At 42.7% G+C, this 13,824-nt stretch overlaps 1 protein-coding gene across 11 annotated transcripts in view; it reads right to left on the bottom strand.

The window, feature by feature from the left end:
* Positions 1 to 13,824, bottom strand: part of atp2b2 (ATPase plasma membrane Ca2+ transporting 2) — a 90,558-nt gene that overhangs the window by 68,971 nt on the left and 7,763 nt on the right. For 7 of the 11 annotated variants that reach the window (XM_077528481.1, XM_077528470.1, XM_077528476.1 and 4 more), the window contains exons 1-2: positions 9,041 to 9,150; positions 91 to 681 (exon numbers count right to left, since the gene is read on the bottom strand). In XM_077528481.1, the coding sequence (XP_077384607.1) occupies positions 91 to 292 (202 nt within the window). In that variant the 5' untranslated portion in view covers positions 293 to 681; positions 9,041 to 9,150. Of the gene's footprint in view, positions 1 to 90; positions 685 to 9,040; positions 9,151 to 13,824 lie in introns of those variants that run through there. The other 4 variants (XM_077528475.1, XM_077528472.1, XM_077528471.1 and 1 more) reach the window with 3 other exon arrangements.

Genomic DNA, 13,824 nt, shown 5'->3' with positions numbered 1-13,824 from the left:
CATCCCAGCAGGATGTGAGTCATGGATACATCAGTACAAGACAACCCGCATACACAAGCACAGGTGTGAGTGTGATGGTGAAGGACTCACCTTCCGTGGGTGAGGTTTTCAGTCGCTTGCACAGTCCCTCAACACCCCCGTAGTCCTCCTGGATCTTGACCACCGCCTCGGTGCCGCGAAGCTCCATGAGCGAGCGCAGCTCCATGAGCGAGCAGCCGAAGCCCGCCGCGTGGTTGGCGCCCTCATTTCTTTGGTTCTTGGCGTAGAAATCGCTGTTGGACATGTCCCCCATGATGCCGGCCGGTTATTGCTAGTAGGAATCGGATCAGTCTCCAAAGTGGGATTCAAGTAAGCAAACAAATAAATAAAATGAACAGGAATGCCACTTGTGGAGATTTTAAAAAGGATGGCAAAATCCAATTATTGGAGCATCTGTTTCCGCATCAGAGCAGAAGACGACAAGGGGAGAGGAGGATGGAGGGGGGGGAGGGCGACGAAGCACAGACTGGGGAGCATCCAGGTGCGCGTCGGATGGCCCCTGTGGTCAGGTCCTGAGAAGGTCGCGAGGCTTGGGGGGTGCGGGGCTCAGGCTCACCACGGCTGCAGTCCAGACCTGCTCCATGCGTGGCTTCCCATTGCTGCGATATGGCTGCCGCCTCTACATGGTGGTCCTCCCCATCACTGCTGGAGAGATAGATGGAGAGGAGGAGGAGGAGGAGGTTAGTTCCGCGACGAAAGAACGTGAAGGACAGCGCGGGAGTGTCGCGCGGAGGTACGACCACAGCCCGCCACTGCGGTAACTCCGCCGCTTCTGTGTCGACGTAGCGCCGCTAACGGAGCTGCTAACCTCATTCTGAGGACAACCAGAGAAGGACGGGGCGGGGGGGGGGAGGTAGAGAGCGAGAGAGAGCGGCGGGCGAGAGGACGAAAATGAGGAGGAGAGAAGAGGACGCTCCTCTCGGATGCGGTGAAAGAGGAGGTGTGCACGCGGGGGCGGGAGGCCGGGAGCCGCTCTGACGACAAAATGGAAGAGGTGGCGCGCAGCGTCGCACTGTCGCCAGGGAGGATGGGCTGACTTGAAAAGGGGGGGGGGTCACGTCTGGCGTCACATGTCTCATCGGGGTCCATTTCATCGGACAGTGTCACTTCAAGACGACAAGAAAAGACACTTGAACCTCCTTTCTTGCGATTAAGCATTAAGTCACATATAGTTGTCACTGCTGATAGTAAATTTTGCTGCTATTTCATTAACAACTGCTCTATTTAATACCAATACTGTAGTATGTCATTATCAGCTCCTGATACTGTATGTTAACAAGGTTTATATTAATGCTTCCATCCATCCATCCATCCATTTTCTTGACTACTTACTCCTCACAAGGGTCGCGGGGGTGCTGGAGCCTATCCCAGCTGGCTTCGGGCAGTAGGCGGGGGACACCCTGAACTGGTTGCCAGCCAATCGCAGGGCCACGGAGCCAAACAACCATCCACGCTCACACTCACACCTAGGGACAATTCAGAGCGTTCAATTAAACTGTCCAGCATGTCTTTGGAATGTGAGAGGAGACCGGAGTACCCGGAGAAGACCCACGCGGGCACGGGGATAACATGCAAACTCAAAGCCTGGACTCGAACCGCCGTCCTCAGTACTGGGAGGCGGACGTGCTAACCACTCAGTCACCATGTCGCCCTTATATTAATGCTTAGAGAGAAATTTTATTAATCAAATTTACTTGTGGTATTGGTGAGTACTCAAGATTTGAGTACTCAGACTGGTATCGCTCTGGGGAAAATAAGTGGTATCGAACATCCCTACAATATGTCTACTGTTGTGTAATATTCTGTTGATATATGTGATGTCATCAAAAAATAAGGCTCATGTCTCCAAAAATGAAAATTGCAATATTCATGTATTTTACACTTAATTCTCTTTAAAATGATGGAAGTACCTCAAAAGTGGACTAAGCAATTTCAGTGTTGCCAAGTTGAAATCTCATGTTTTGAGAAACATGTTTAAATTAAGCAACCACAGTACCCCGCCTAATGCCCATAGCCAGCTGAGATAGGCTCCAGCACCCCCCGCGACCGTTGGGAGGAGTAAGCGGTTCAGAAAATGGATGGATGGATTATTCAATACATTATTCTCTCTATACATTATTTTTGAATGTAGCGTTCTCATTAATGATCGTTACGATACGTATATGGTTGACATATCTGGTTTGGTTTGTTAGCATATTGTTCTTTTACGCGGTATATTATATGGTAAGATTATTTACCTTTTTTTTTTACTACATATATTGTCGCTAATTACTCTTGCTATATTTTTTAGTGCCTGTATGCATTTCTTGTATCATTTGCCATTTACATCAACATATATAGTACGGTATTTATTATACAGTATTATCACAACATACGATACTACTTCCATTCTGCTCTCAGTCTCATTGCTTGTTAAAGAATTCTGATAAGTAATGAACAATAATCCAAATTATCATCTTGTATTTGTCTTGTTTGCTTTGTAGTTTCTCCACTTAGCACTGCATCATTCTCTCGATCTTTTTCCCCAAACTTTCCTACTGTACTCGCCAAGTAGACTGAATTCATGTCGGCTGTACTGTTTGCATGCCAAGGCGGGCATCTGTGTCGGCCAGATCTTCTAAATGAAAGCAAACAAATGATCTCCCAGGAAAGAGTGTGAGTGTGTGCGTGCGTCTGTATGCGCGTGTGTAGACACAATCAAGCGCCAAACTGAAGAGTGCAAGTACATCATATGCCTACAAAGAAATGATATCATCGACGGTAGCAGATGGAGCACCTGCAAAAAGAGCCATCATGTCCCTGCGTGGCATCCAACTAACTTGGGCATTGAACCCAGCTGCTCGTCTTTGGAGATGACCAGACAGTGTAAACCGAGTTTTAGATGGGAAAAGACAATGTAAGATTGAATTTTCCCCTTCACTCCTGGCTGTTATACTGTACTGGATTTTGACTGATTTTGCAAGACCCACAGAATATTGTGTTCCATTGCTATAAAAACATGGAACCAACCAAAAGAAAGATTAAAGTCTCTTCTTTCATCAGGTTAAAAAAAAAAAAAAAAAAAAAAAAAAAGTACATTTCAATCTATTTCCGTTTTGCAGTAATTAGCATTACAATATAGCTAAGTTTCATCATTATTCACAAACCTATTTCGAATTGTGAGTAGTGAGCTTTTTTTCCAACATGGTCCTGGTTGATCTCTTTTACTTTGCTACCATCTGCTGGCCGGTTATGTAGTAATTACTACTTCTTTAACCGTTCTTTGCAGTTGAGTGGCTGCATCAAAGCTTTCTGTTTGCTCTAGTAAAAAAACAAAAAAACAAAAACAAAAACAAAAAAACGTATAAATACGTCTTTGGGACACTTAAAATATTTAAAATGGAACATATTTATATGTTTCTGGGAGCAAATGAGTTAAGATCTAAATGTATAAATCCAAAACATTGTGCATGAATGCCGATTCAGCACTTACTAAGCAGAATCTTTTGATTGCGGCCCACAAATCGGTAGATGAACTAGTCTACTGTTATTGCCTTTTTCTTGGCAAATCAACGACAGACAAGGTCAAGATCAACAACAATGTTGCTGTCCTACACAAAAAAAAAAAAAGAAAGAAACTGAGCAGCGAGAACAGGACAGACACAGGTACTGACAAGGGGATGATAGGACAATAGGATAATGACCCAAGCTCCTCTTGACACATTTCAGTCCATCATTGAATTCAACTCTTCAATATCTAAAAACTACAGTGCCCTCTTGTGATACGCCTTGGTTCTTCCATAAGCTACTGCCCAGCCCCCACGCAACCACCACCCCAGTCTCCCACTATGTCCATGATTCCTCTTGTCTCCTTTCACTCACTTTTGGCTCCCTTCACCTGACAGTGACTAATGACTAACACAAGCCCACACTGCAGGACTGAATGTAGACTGTGTGAATACTATTTTTTTTTTTTTTTTTTTTTTTTTTTTTTTTTTTTTTTTTAAGGGGGGTGTCAATGTGAAGGTGCATCTATTTGGACTTTATGAACACGGACACCATCTGATCTGATATGTGTGCTTTCATATGAGCAGATGCATTAAACACCTGATCATACAACTATAATATATCCACATGACGGGTATACAGCAATAAACATTCACCCAGAGTACAAGCGCTAACCATGAACGCATGCTCCTACATTGAACTGGCGCTCTTTCTAAAAATGTCCTTGAGCACAGTGCTGAGATTTGAGCCGTTCCCACTGCAGCAGTAGCAGCAGCAGCAGCAGCAGCAGCAGCAGCAGAAGCCGCAGCAGGAGTACTGGCCCACAGCGCCCCCTGCCACTGAGGAAAACCAGTGCAAGAAAAATCCCCTGGGGATGATTGACTCATAGGCCACCACTACATTAGGTAAGGTCACCAAAATATTATGGCCTGCACACCACTCCAAACGACAACCGCAGGTAATAAACACACATTAATATGTGTAAAAAGGAACAATGGGGACATATGAATAATATACTGTCATTCATCACTGCACAATGTTTCTGATATTGAAACTGAGAAAGTATAGATATTTATAAACAGTTTAAATGGTAATTAATTAAATGACTGGTTCACTCATTACTGAGGTAAAAATGTAATTTGATAATCATTGACTTATTTACTTAAATACCTTATTTTCCACACTATAAGGCGCACCGCATTATCAGGCACACCTTCAATGAATTACATATTTTAAAACTTTCTCCATATATAAGGCGCACCGCATCATAAGGCGCACCTTCAAAGAATGACATATTTTATAACTTTTTCCATATATATGGCGCTATAGTAGAGGCTGGGGTTACGTTATGCATCCATTAGATGGTGCTGCGCTAAAGGGAATGTTACAAAACAGTCAGATAGGTCAGTCACACTTTATTAATAGATTACAAACCAGCTTTCTGACAACTCCATCAGTTCATACTTGGCAAGAATGATAAAGAGCATAAAGATATGTGTAGTCTACAACAACAGTACGTCTACTATCGCCAACACAAAAATTAACATTCCAACAATACAGAAACAATAACATTAATGTTTGTTACTTATTAATATGGCCTACCATCACTAGCTGACTGGCTAACAGGTGAGCCGTTACGAAGCCAGCCTACTCTAGACTAATTCACTGAAAGCCACTCACCAGGCCAGGCGCCACCTTTTAAAGACCCACACTAAGAAAAATTATACTTGCACCTCACATATCAGTTGTTGTGTATTATAATGCATTTCTTTCTTGCCGATTACCGATGGATTCATCAATGGGATAATCGGTAAAATCCTCAATCTAAAAGTATTCGATAGGTGCAGTGAGCAACGTGTTAGAAAAACATCTTCTTTGCTCTTGCTACCGTATAGATTTACAGCAGGTGTTTTTTTTAAAATGTCTATTTGCATTCCAGAAGTGGTTGTGTAAACATCACTTCTTCATTTTGATAACGTCAAGCTTTACATATCTGATTGGCATCAACATTCGGAAGAGGACCGATCCCAATCTGAAGATATCCGATTCCAGGTGATTTTTTTCTGGTCGCGCTTTCATGACGCATATCCCAATTGTAGTACTTAAGAATGGAGATAGATGTTTCATTGTTTTACTTGCACGATGCAGTAGTAAAAGCCCAGTCAAACAGGAAGAAGACCAAGGGAAAAAGAAAAGGGACTGACAGCAAGGTTTGACTGATAAATAGGACAACGGGCATCAGGCCTAGAAAGGAGGATTGGAAATAGAAAGGGATGTTAGTCTATCTTTGAATTCAGCTGTCTACAGGGAGATAAGGTGGAATGGAAATGGCTGCCTAGTAGAGCAGGTCTATCGCACTGCTAATAGAACAAAAGAAAAAGATCAGTCGAGTCACTGCTAACCATTTTAAATGGATTTGTAGGGTTACATTCAACATTTTGCAAAGAAAAACTGAAAAAGGAAAGGAAAACTTCAAACTTTCTGACAGACACCTTAAGAGGTCAGTCGTGTCCAATGATAATACCTGAAATTCTGGCCCATCACTAAAAGACAACTTTAAGGGATGCCAGAATGAACCCAAGAAACAGAAGAGGACCTTCCCCAAACTTGTCCCATCGCGTAATTAGTGAAAATGTATTGGTAAGTTGAATGAAATACGCAATGTTGTTGCGATTGCACGAGTGGTGTCTGAAATGCAGGCCAATCACAGTGTGGGCAAAATTAAGTGGACTTAAAGTGAAGGAACCTCTGACAACTAATCCACACTGTGAAATTCTTTGGCACGCTTATATAGGAGTCACAAGAAGGAACAGATAAAGACCTTCACAAAACTGTTCCCATATAGATGACTTTGGTCACAAGGCAGAATTGAAAATGCCATCCATCCATCCATCCATTTTCTGAACCGCTTGCTCCTCACAAGGGTCGCGGGTGGTGCTGGAGCCTATCTCAGCTGGCTATGGGCAGTAGGCGGGGTACCTGAACTGGTTGCCAGCCAATCGCAGAGAATTGAAAATGCGCTTTAAGAAATCATTGGTGCTGCTTGCTATGATAAGTAGACATTGGCCTAAATTGTTGGCCAATCACAGTACAGGTGGCACTTAAGGAGGACAGCACAATGCCACAAATAGAGACTATACATTTATAGGACGAGTTGCAGGTATTAGACAAACAGTACAATCGTCAATTTTGTCACGCTTGTCGTACCAAAGTCGTTATGCTAACATTTTTCATACTTGTCCAATTAGCCTACGAGTAAACTGCCGCTAATGTGCTCCCACCCGGACCCCAGTCAATAACGTGACATTTGAAGTGGCGAGATGAGCACCCGTGTATTCTAAACGCTCAATGTGCAATGCTATTAGCTGTATATAAAGTTACAGCCACAAAAGCAGATGATTAAGGTTTTGTTTGCTTTACACAGTTTCCATAATCAACCAATCAATATGGTACCTAAAGGAGCAGAAAAAAGGCTTTCCCCAAACAGGGGAACCATGGAACAGTCCAGAAATAACCAATCAATAGTGAATGTACCATTTGGTGCCCCACTGTTGTAGCACCAACTGCAGTGGGTATGGTACGACTATTAAAGTAACAGAAAAGGGCCTTTCACAAAGAAATCCACAAAGCAATTGGCTGTGGTCAATTTTAGTAAGGTTGTAAAGGGTACCAAAATCATTCTTGGCATCCTTTTGTTGGGATATCTACCGGTATTGTCTTCCCCACGTTCCCACAAAGTTGCAACTGTAATTGTGTTTAAAAACACATTGATAATGAATGTACGGTACGCCATTTTTATATTTTTATGGTCAACAGTTGTGAAGCGAAGCAAAAATATCTGGTCTGTACTGTACCAGTTTTGTACACCTTTCTATGTTTAGATAGCAACAGAGGCTATGGTACCTACAGGAACAGAAACGGGTGATTTTCTTAAACAGTTTGGGACAGCGTCCAGGAGTCCAGAAATGACTTATCTGTACTGCCTCAATTTTGGCACCTTTGCGCCAACCACGGCGGCTGAGTGGTTAGCACGTCCGCCTCCCAGTTCTGAGGACTACGGTTCGAGTCCAGGCTCCGGCCTTCCTGGGTGGAGTTTGCATGTTCTCCCCGTGCCCGTGTGGGTCTTCTCCGGGTACTCCGGTCTCCTCCCACATTCCAAAGACATCCATGGCAGGTTAATTGGTGCTCCAAATTGTCCCGAGGTGTGCTTGTGAGTGTGGATGGTTGTTCTTCTCTGTGTGCCCTGTAATTGGCTGTCAACCAGTCCAGGGTGTCCCCCGCCTACTTCCCAGAGATAGGTGCCAGCACCCCTCTGTGACCCTTGTGAGGAATAAGCGGTCAAGAAAATGGATGGATGGATGGATACGCCAACCACCTCGGTATGCTACTTAAAGGAACAGCCTTCATATTTCTACCATGTTGTACATTCTGCTACTGTTGAGTATGGTTGTAGGAAAGTACTAAAACAACTGATTCAACTCAATTTTGGACACCCTTCACTTGGATGACCAACCACAGTGAGTATGGTACTTAAAAGGAACAGGCCAGTTTTCAGCATGCAGTGCAGATTGTTATCCTAACGCTAACCCTATGCAGTTTATTTTGTATTTATATGACGTTTGTGAAGTCTACCAACATAAATGGTTAGTAATTTTTAAACACATTCCTATTAAAGAACCAACCAACCAATCACAGTACAATAGTGCACTACTTTTAAGAACAGCCAGATTTGCCACGATATTAGTACATTTAAGAACATTTCAGGACAACTGTGGAGGGTACAAATATACCTGGTCTGTATTGTTCTATTATAGTGGTAACATACTGAAAAGGAAAAGTTCAATTTCCACCATGTAGTTTATTTTGGTACTGTTCAATAGGGCTGTGAAAGGTTCCAATACAACTTGTCCATACGTGACAATTTCTGGACATGCATCTGCTGTGGGTGCCAACTCCTGTCGAACCCATTTGGGGTATCATGGAATAGTCCAGAAATAACCCATCCGCACTGGACTATGTTTTGGCACTCTTTTATTTGAGTACCAACTGCAGATGTTTAAAATCAAATCAAACATTGAAGAGTATGAAAACTGACAAGGGAGGAAGCCGTTTGCATAAAATGGTGAGCAGCAAAGGGCGATGATGAAACTTGATGGCGATGATGCAGTAGCCCTTAAAGATGGTAAAGGTCATGCAGCCATCCCAGCTTTCCAATAGCTTCTAAAATCAATCTCCAACGGGCAGCCTGCTTGTCTTAACAGTGATCTTTGGGCGCATCGACATATCTGCCAAAGCGGCCGCCGCGGGCAGTCGAATCCACGACGAGCCGGCCATTTAATCGGACACGCTTGCCGGTCGGGCATCACCACTGAGATAACAGTCCTCACAAATTCCAACGGAGTTAGACGTGCAGTGTACGTACAGTACATAACAAGTATGGTAAACACATCATGCCATTACTAATTCTCATGTCTTACATCTCAATCCACATCACACACAAAAAAAAAACACTTACATGACATCAAGGTTACAGTCGCCCGCAGTCCTACAATCCACCTGCGAGCGCACCAGCACATGCGGCTGCGGCGGTCTCGGCGGCGGCGGACTAACCACCGCAGCAGTGTGCTGTATGTGTGTGTGAGTGCGTGCGTGTGCGTGCGTGTGTAGGTGTGTGTGAGTGTGTGAGGAGACTGAGGCTGTGAGCAGCTCTCTCTCTCTCTCTCGCTCACTGTGCTGTCACCTCGGCTGGGGCCGTCTCACTGCGCAGCCTGTACCATGTCGGCAGGCAGCGGGGGGTGCTACTTGCATGCATGGAATGTTTTAACAAGTTAAAAAAAAAAAAAAAAAAAATCATTGTACCTGACGATGGATGAGAGGAGATTGTGGAAATGCAATAAGGGCAAAGAGAAAGCAGTCTGAGGAATAGGGACAGCTGTAAAGGGGCTATAGTCCATTTTAGTTCATCCAGATTCAAAGTCACACTAATTTACCATCTACTTTATAGAACTCATTGCATTATTATGTTCCAGAGTTGTAAAGGTCAAGTGCCCCCAAAGGGTTATCACTACATGAAGATATGTTGTTGAGAATTCCGATAAAATATCAGAAAAAAAATAAAAATTAAAAATCGGAATAAGCATGCTGCATTTGACACATCAGTGGGAACGAGGAACCAGCAAAACAGGAGAACATGTTACTCGCTGATCTGAATATATGACTGGATAGCCGCGAGGCCGCCATATTGCTCCTCCCAAGAAACGTTTCTCGGCATATGATTCCTATACATTTACATTATCGAAATTGGAGAACATTTAAAACAGTACTTCGTGGAAACATCATGATTTATGATGTTTTAAATTTGTTAAACACAAACAAGAGGACTTCAGGCATTTTACAACCTACCTTAAATACATGTATAAATGATATGCTTAATGATGTGTACAGGAGGAAACTTGTACATTTTTTTAATTAAAAATTATAACTAATTCAACAAAAGATGCCTCTGCCAAATCTAATATTGGGGTCTAATCTGTACGTATACCGTATAGTTTATTACAAGAGACTGCTCGCGAGATGGGAGGAGCAAGATGGCCGCCCTGTCGCTACAATGGCTTGCATGGGCGTGTAAGGGCTATCGGCTATCCAGTCATATATGCAGATCAGTTATGATACTAAACAGATTTTTTTTTTTTTTTTGACGTCCCTTTAACAGACTTGAAATAAAGATCCCGGGTGGGTCGCCCCGCAAGCAACAAATTTCTGCAACCCCACAAAACACGTATACAGTAACAGTATGATTAAGTATCATTTCAGTTCTATCAGTTTTATAACTTGTGCCATTATAAAGCAGCAGACTTGTATTTCTTTTTATTCAATTTAATTTATAATTAAAATAAAATCGCATCAGTATGACTTGTATATCCACCAGTTCTTCATTGTCTCCTTTAACTTATCTATTTGTATGTATCCATTTTACATAGTGCCCTCTGGTGTTCATACTGAGACACTACATAACTGACATGTCTTGTTTTACTGGCTAGATCAGGGCTGCCCAAGTCCAGTCCTTGAGAGCCCCTATCCAGCCTGTTTTCTATGTTTCTCTCCACCAACACACCTGATTCATGATCAGGATTGTTATCAGACTTCTGCAAAGCTTGCTGATGAGCGACTCATTGGATTCAGCCGCATTGGAGGAGGGAGACATGGAACATCAACTATCACCATCAACAGGCTAGGCTAACGTTAGCATGTTCAGTGCCATTTCTAGCCGTGTATTCTCATCTACGTTCTGGTCTGGTCTATGGCCATATGATACGGCATAAAATGAATACCACACTGATAATCTGCCCTCAATCCAAACTGAGGTTGATTTCTTTCACATAGCTCTTGACTAGAAGGACCATACGGTACATCATAAATGACGCTGCACCTCCGTTTCACTAAGTTTTGTGAAGTTGCAACAGAGAAGCAATGGTTCACTCAGCCGGAGCGTACGCTAATGGAGATTCGAGTAGGGTGTTAGTGTGACAGAACAGCTGTTAAGACTATTTAACTTGGACACGGTTGAAAAAGAGAGGACGACCTAGAGAGAGTAGGAGAGAAAGAGAGCGAGAGAGAGTAGGAGAGAAAGAGAGCGAGAGAGAGTAGGAGAAAGAGAGTGAGAGAGAGTAGGAGAGAGCGAGAGAGAGTAGGAGAGAGAGAGAGAGAGAGAGAGAGAGAAGGAGAGCAGTGATGGAGATCACACACAGGCTTTGAATATCAATGCAGCGCAGTCTGAAAGATTCCAGAGCTGCAGTGCACCAAAAAGCTGCGAGGAAGAGCGGGAGAGAACACGCAGCCTGGTGCTGCAGGTACCACCAGGTGCGGATGGTCCGGGCATCTGCAATATGTTAGACAGGACATACCACTCGCTTACACCTGCATCAAATCTATTTACAAGAGCTGCATGAAAAATTCAGCCTGAAGAACGTACTGTAGAACAGTTTTCACCCGAGTGTCCTTTTATTCTTGACTCCTATCAATAATGCAGTGTGGTTAGAGGTGCTCAGCCCATGTGTATTTGGTCCCATTTGGTTTACTAAGTTGTCTGTTTCTTTTCAGGACAGTTCTCAGATTAAATCATCCATGCATTTAGGGTTGCACTTGTTGCACAGCTGTAAGATTGTGTTGATACATGGGTTGTTTTTGTACGTTTTATTTGCTAAGTGATTAGATTCTTGACCACACACTAAAGATTAAAAGCAGGGATGGGCGAGTACCGATACCAGCCTTTTTTTCCAAGTACTCGCGTACTCGTGACGCAGACGAGTACAAGCGACCGATGGCAGAGGGGGAAGACTTTAAGTGAGTCCTCCTTGCCTGTAACTGGCGCTAGATTGCAGCAGTTTTTCACCAAAACTTCACCGGTTTGGAAATACTTCAAAATTGTGAATCTTAAACTAAAAGAGCATTTTTGTGTTTTATTTTGAGCGTTAAGACTATTGAAGAGTGACTGTGCTGTTTTTTTTTTTTTTGGTCAAAATTAAAGGAAATATTTTTTTTTGAAATATATTTTAATGATTTTTTTTTTTATTTGTCAAAATGTACTGTTGGTATCGGCAGTTGGTATCGGTATCGGTGAGTACTGAGGGTCTGAGTATCGGTATCGGTCTGAAAAAAAGTGGTATGAACATCCCTAATTAAAAGACTATTTTTTCCCCTTTCTTTTTTTTTTTTTTAATAAAGGCTATGTCTGTTCAGAGTTGTATTTGCCACATGATTATGAGACCATACAAGTGGGTCATTTCGGCTTATTATATTACAATATTTATTTTAATTTAAAAAGTATATTTTTTAAAATACTAATAATTTCAATATCACAACATTGTAAGGAACAATAGTGACTTATTGTTGACAATTGTGTAGCTGGAAAGACAAGAACTCATACTCACAACTCAAGCTTGGGTCCTAATTTTCCCTTTGTATGTGTATTGGTGCTCTTTTAACCCTTTAAGCATTGTCTTTACCATGTGGATAAATCTCTAACACTGATCGCTACTAGCTACCGGCCAATAACCATTAGCCTTATTAATTGCACAAGCCTCAAACCATTTCCTAAGTGCTCTAGTAAAATAAAATCGCTTGTGTGTGCGCGTGCACGTGTGACGTTAATGAGATGGCTCCCAGAGGTAGAATCTTCCTCTCACTCAAAGTATTAATTGATTCAAACGTTCCTCACACTGCGGGGAGGAGACGGGTCATAGAGAACTTTCTGCCCAGTGGCATCAGCCGAACGAAAACGCACACAGTGTAGAGCACCGAACACACGTAAGACGTTTTGCAGTTGCACTTTGCGTCAATCACAGGGAAGGCAGTAAAAAGCAGTGTACATTGAAGCTATCTACATACAGTAGAAATGCCTGCCGGGGGTACAGTAATGTGCATTCAAAAAAGTGGAAAAATATGACATTGGATTTTGTTAAAATTCTTTAGTTGTATTCCAGCGATTAATCAATCAAAAAAGCTGTCGAACTCAAACTATTGCACGTATTTGTATACTGTACAGTATTTTATGTAATGTCATGTCCGTTCCCTTTCTGGTTACAACTAACATTTATCATCTGGTTCATTGAAATTCTAAGGCCTTACTCTGGGGAAGAAAAAAATAAACAATAAAAATAAATTAAAATACAGACAAGAAAAACAAATGAATAAAATGAATGAATGAGTTAATGATTTAAAAAATAAAAATAATATATAACGGTAAATCAGGAGGGCGGCACGGTAGTCGAGTGGTTAGCACGTCCGCTTCCCAGTTCTGAGGTCTCCGGTTCGAGTCCAGGCTCGGACCTTCCTGGGTGGAGTTTGCATGTTCTCCCCGTGCCCGCGTGGGTCTTCTCCGGGTACTCCGGTCTCCTCCCACATTCCAAAGACATGCATGGCAGGTTAATTGGGCGCTCCGAATTGTCCCTAGGTGTGCGTGTGAGTGTGGATGGTTGTTCGTCTCTGTGTGCCCTGCGATTGGTTGGCAACCAGTCCAGGGTGTCCCCCGCCTACTGCCCAGAGCCAGCTGAGATAGGCGCCAGCACCCCCCGCGACCCTTGTGAGGAATAAGCGGTCAAGAAAATGGATGGATGGGTAAATCAGGATTAAAACATATATACGTAAAAGATACAAAAGAAAGGAAGCTTAAGAGTCACTTAAAAGGCAATATTGACTGAAGGAATTGTCTGTTTTTCCAGAGGAAATGATTTATTAAGCAAATAGAAAAGAGTACATTCACAAACACAAGTTGTGGTTACTTGATAAGAGATACAAAGC

Source organism: Festucalex cinctus, chromosome 8 (genome assembly GCF_051991245.1).
Source record: "Festucalex cinctus isolate MCC-2025b chromosome 8, RoL_Fcin_1.0, whole genome shotgun sequence".
Classification (NCBI taxonomy): domain Eukaryota; kingdom Metazoa; phylum Chordata; class Actinopteri; order Syngnathiformes; family Syngnathidae; genus Festucalex; species Festucalex cinctus.
The sequence above is the reverse complement of the archived record's forward strand: the minus strand, read 5'-3'. Positions and strand labels throughout refer to the sequence as shown.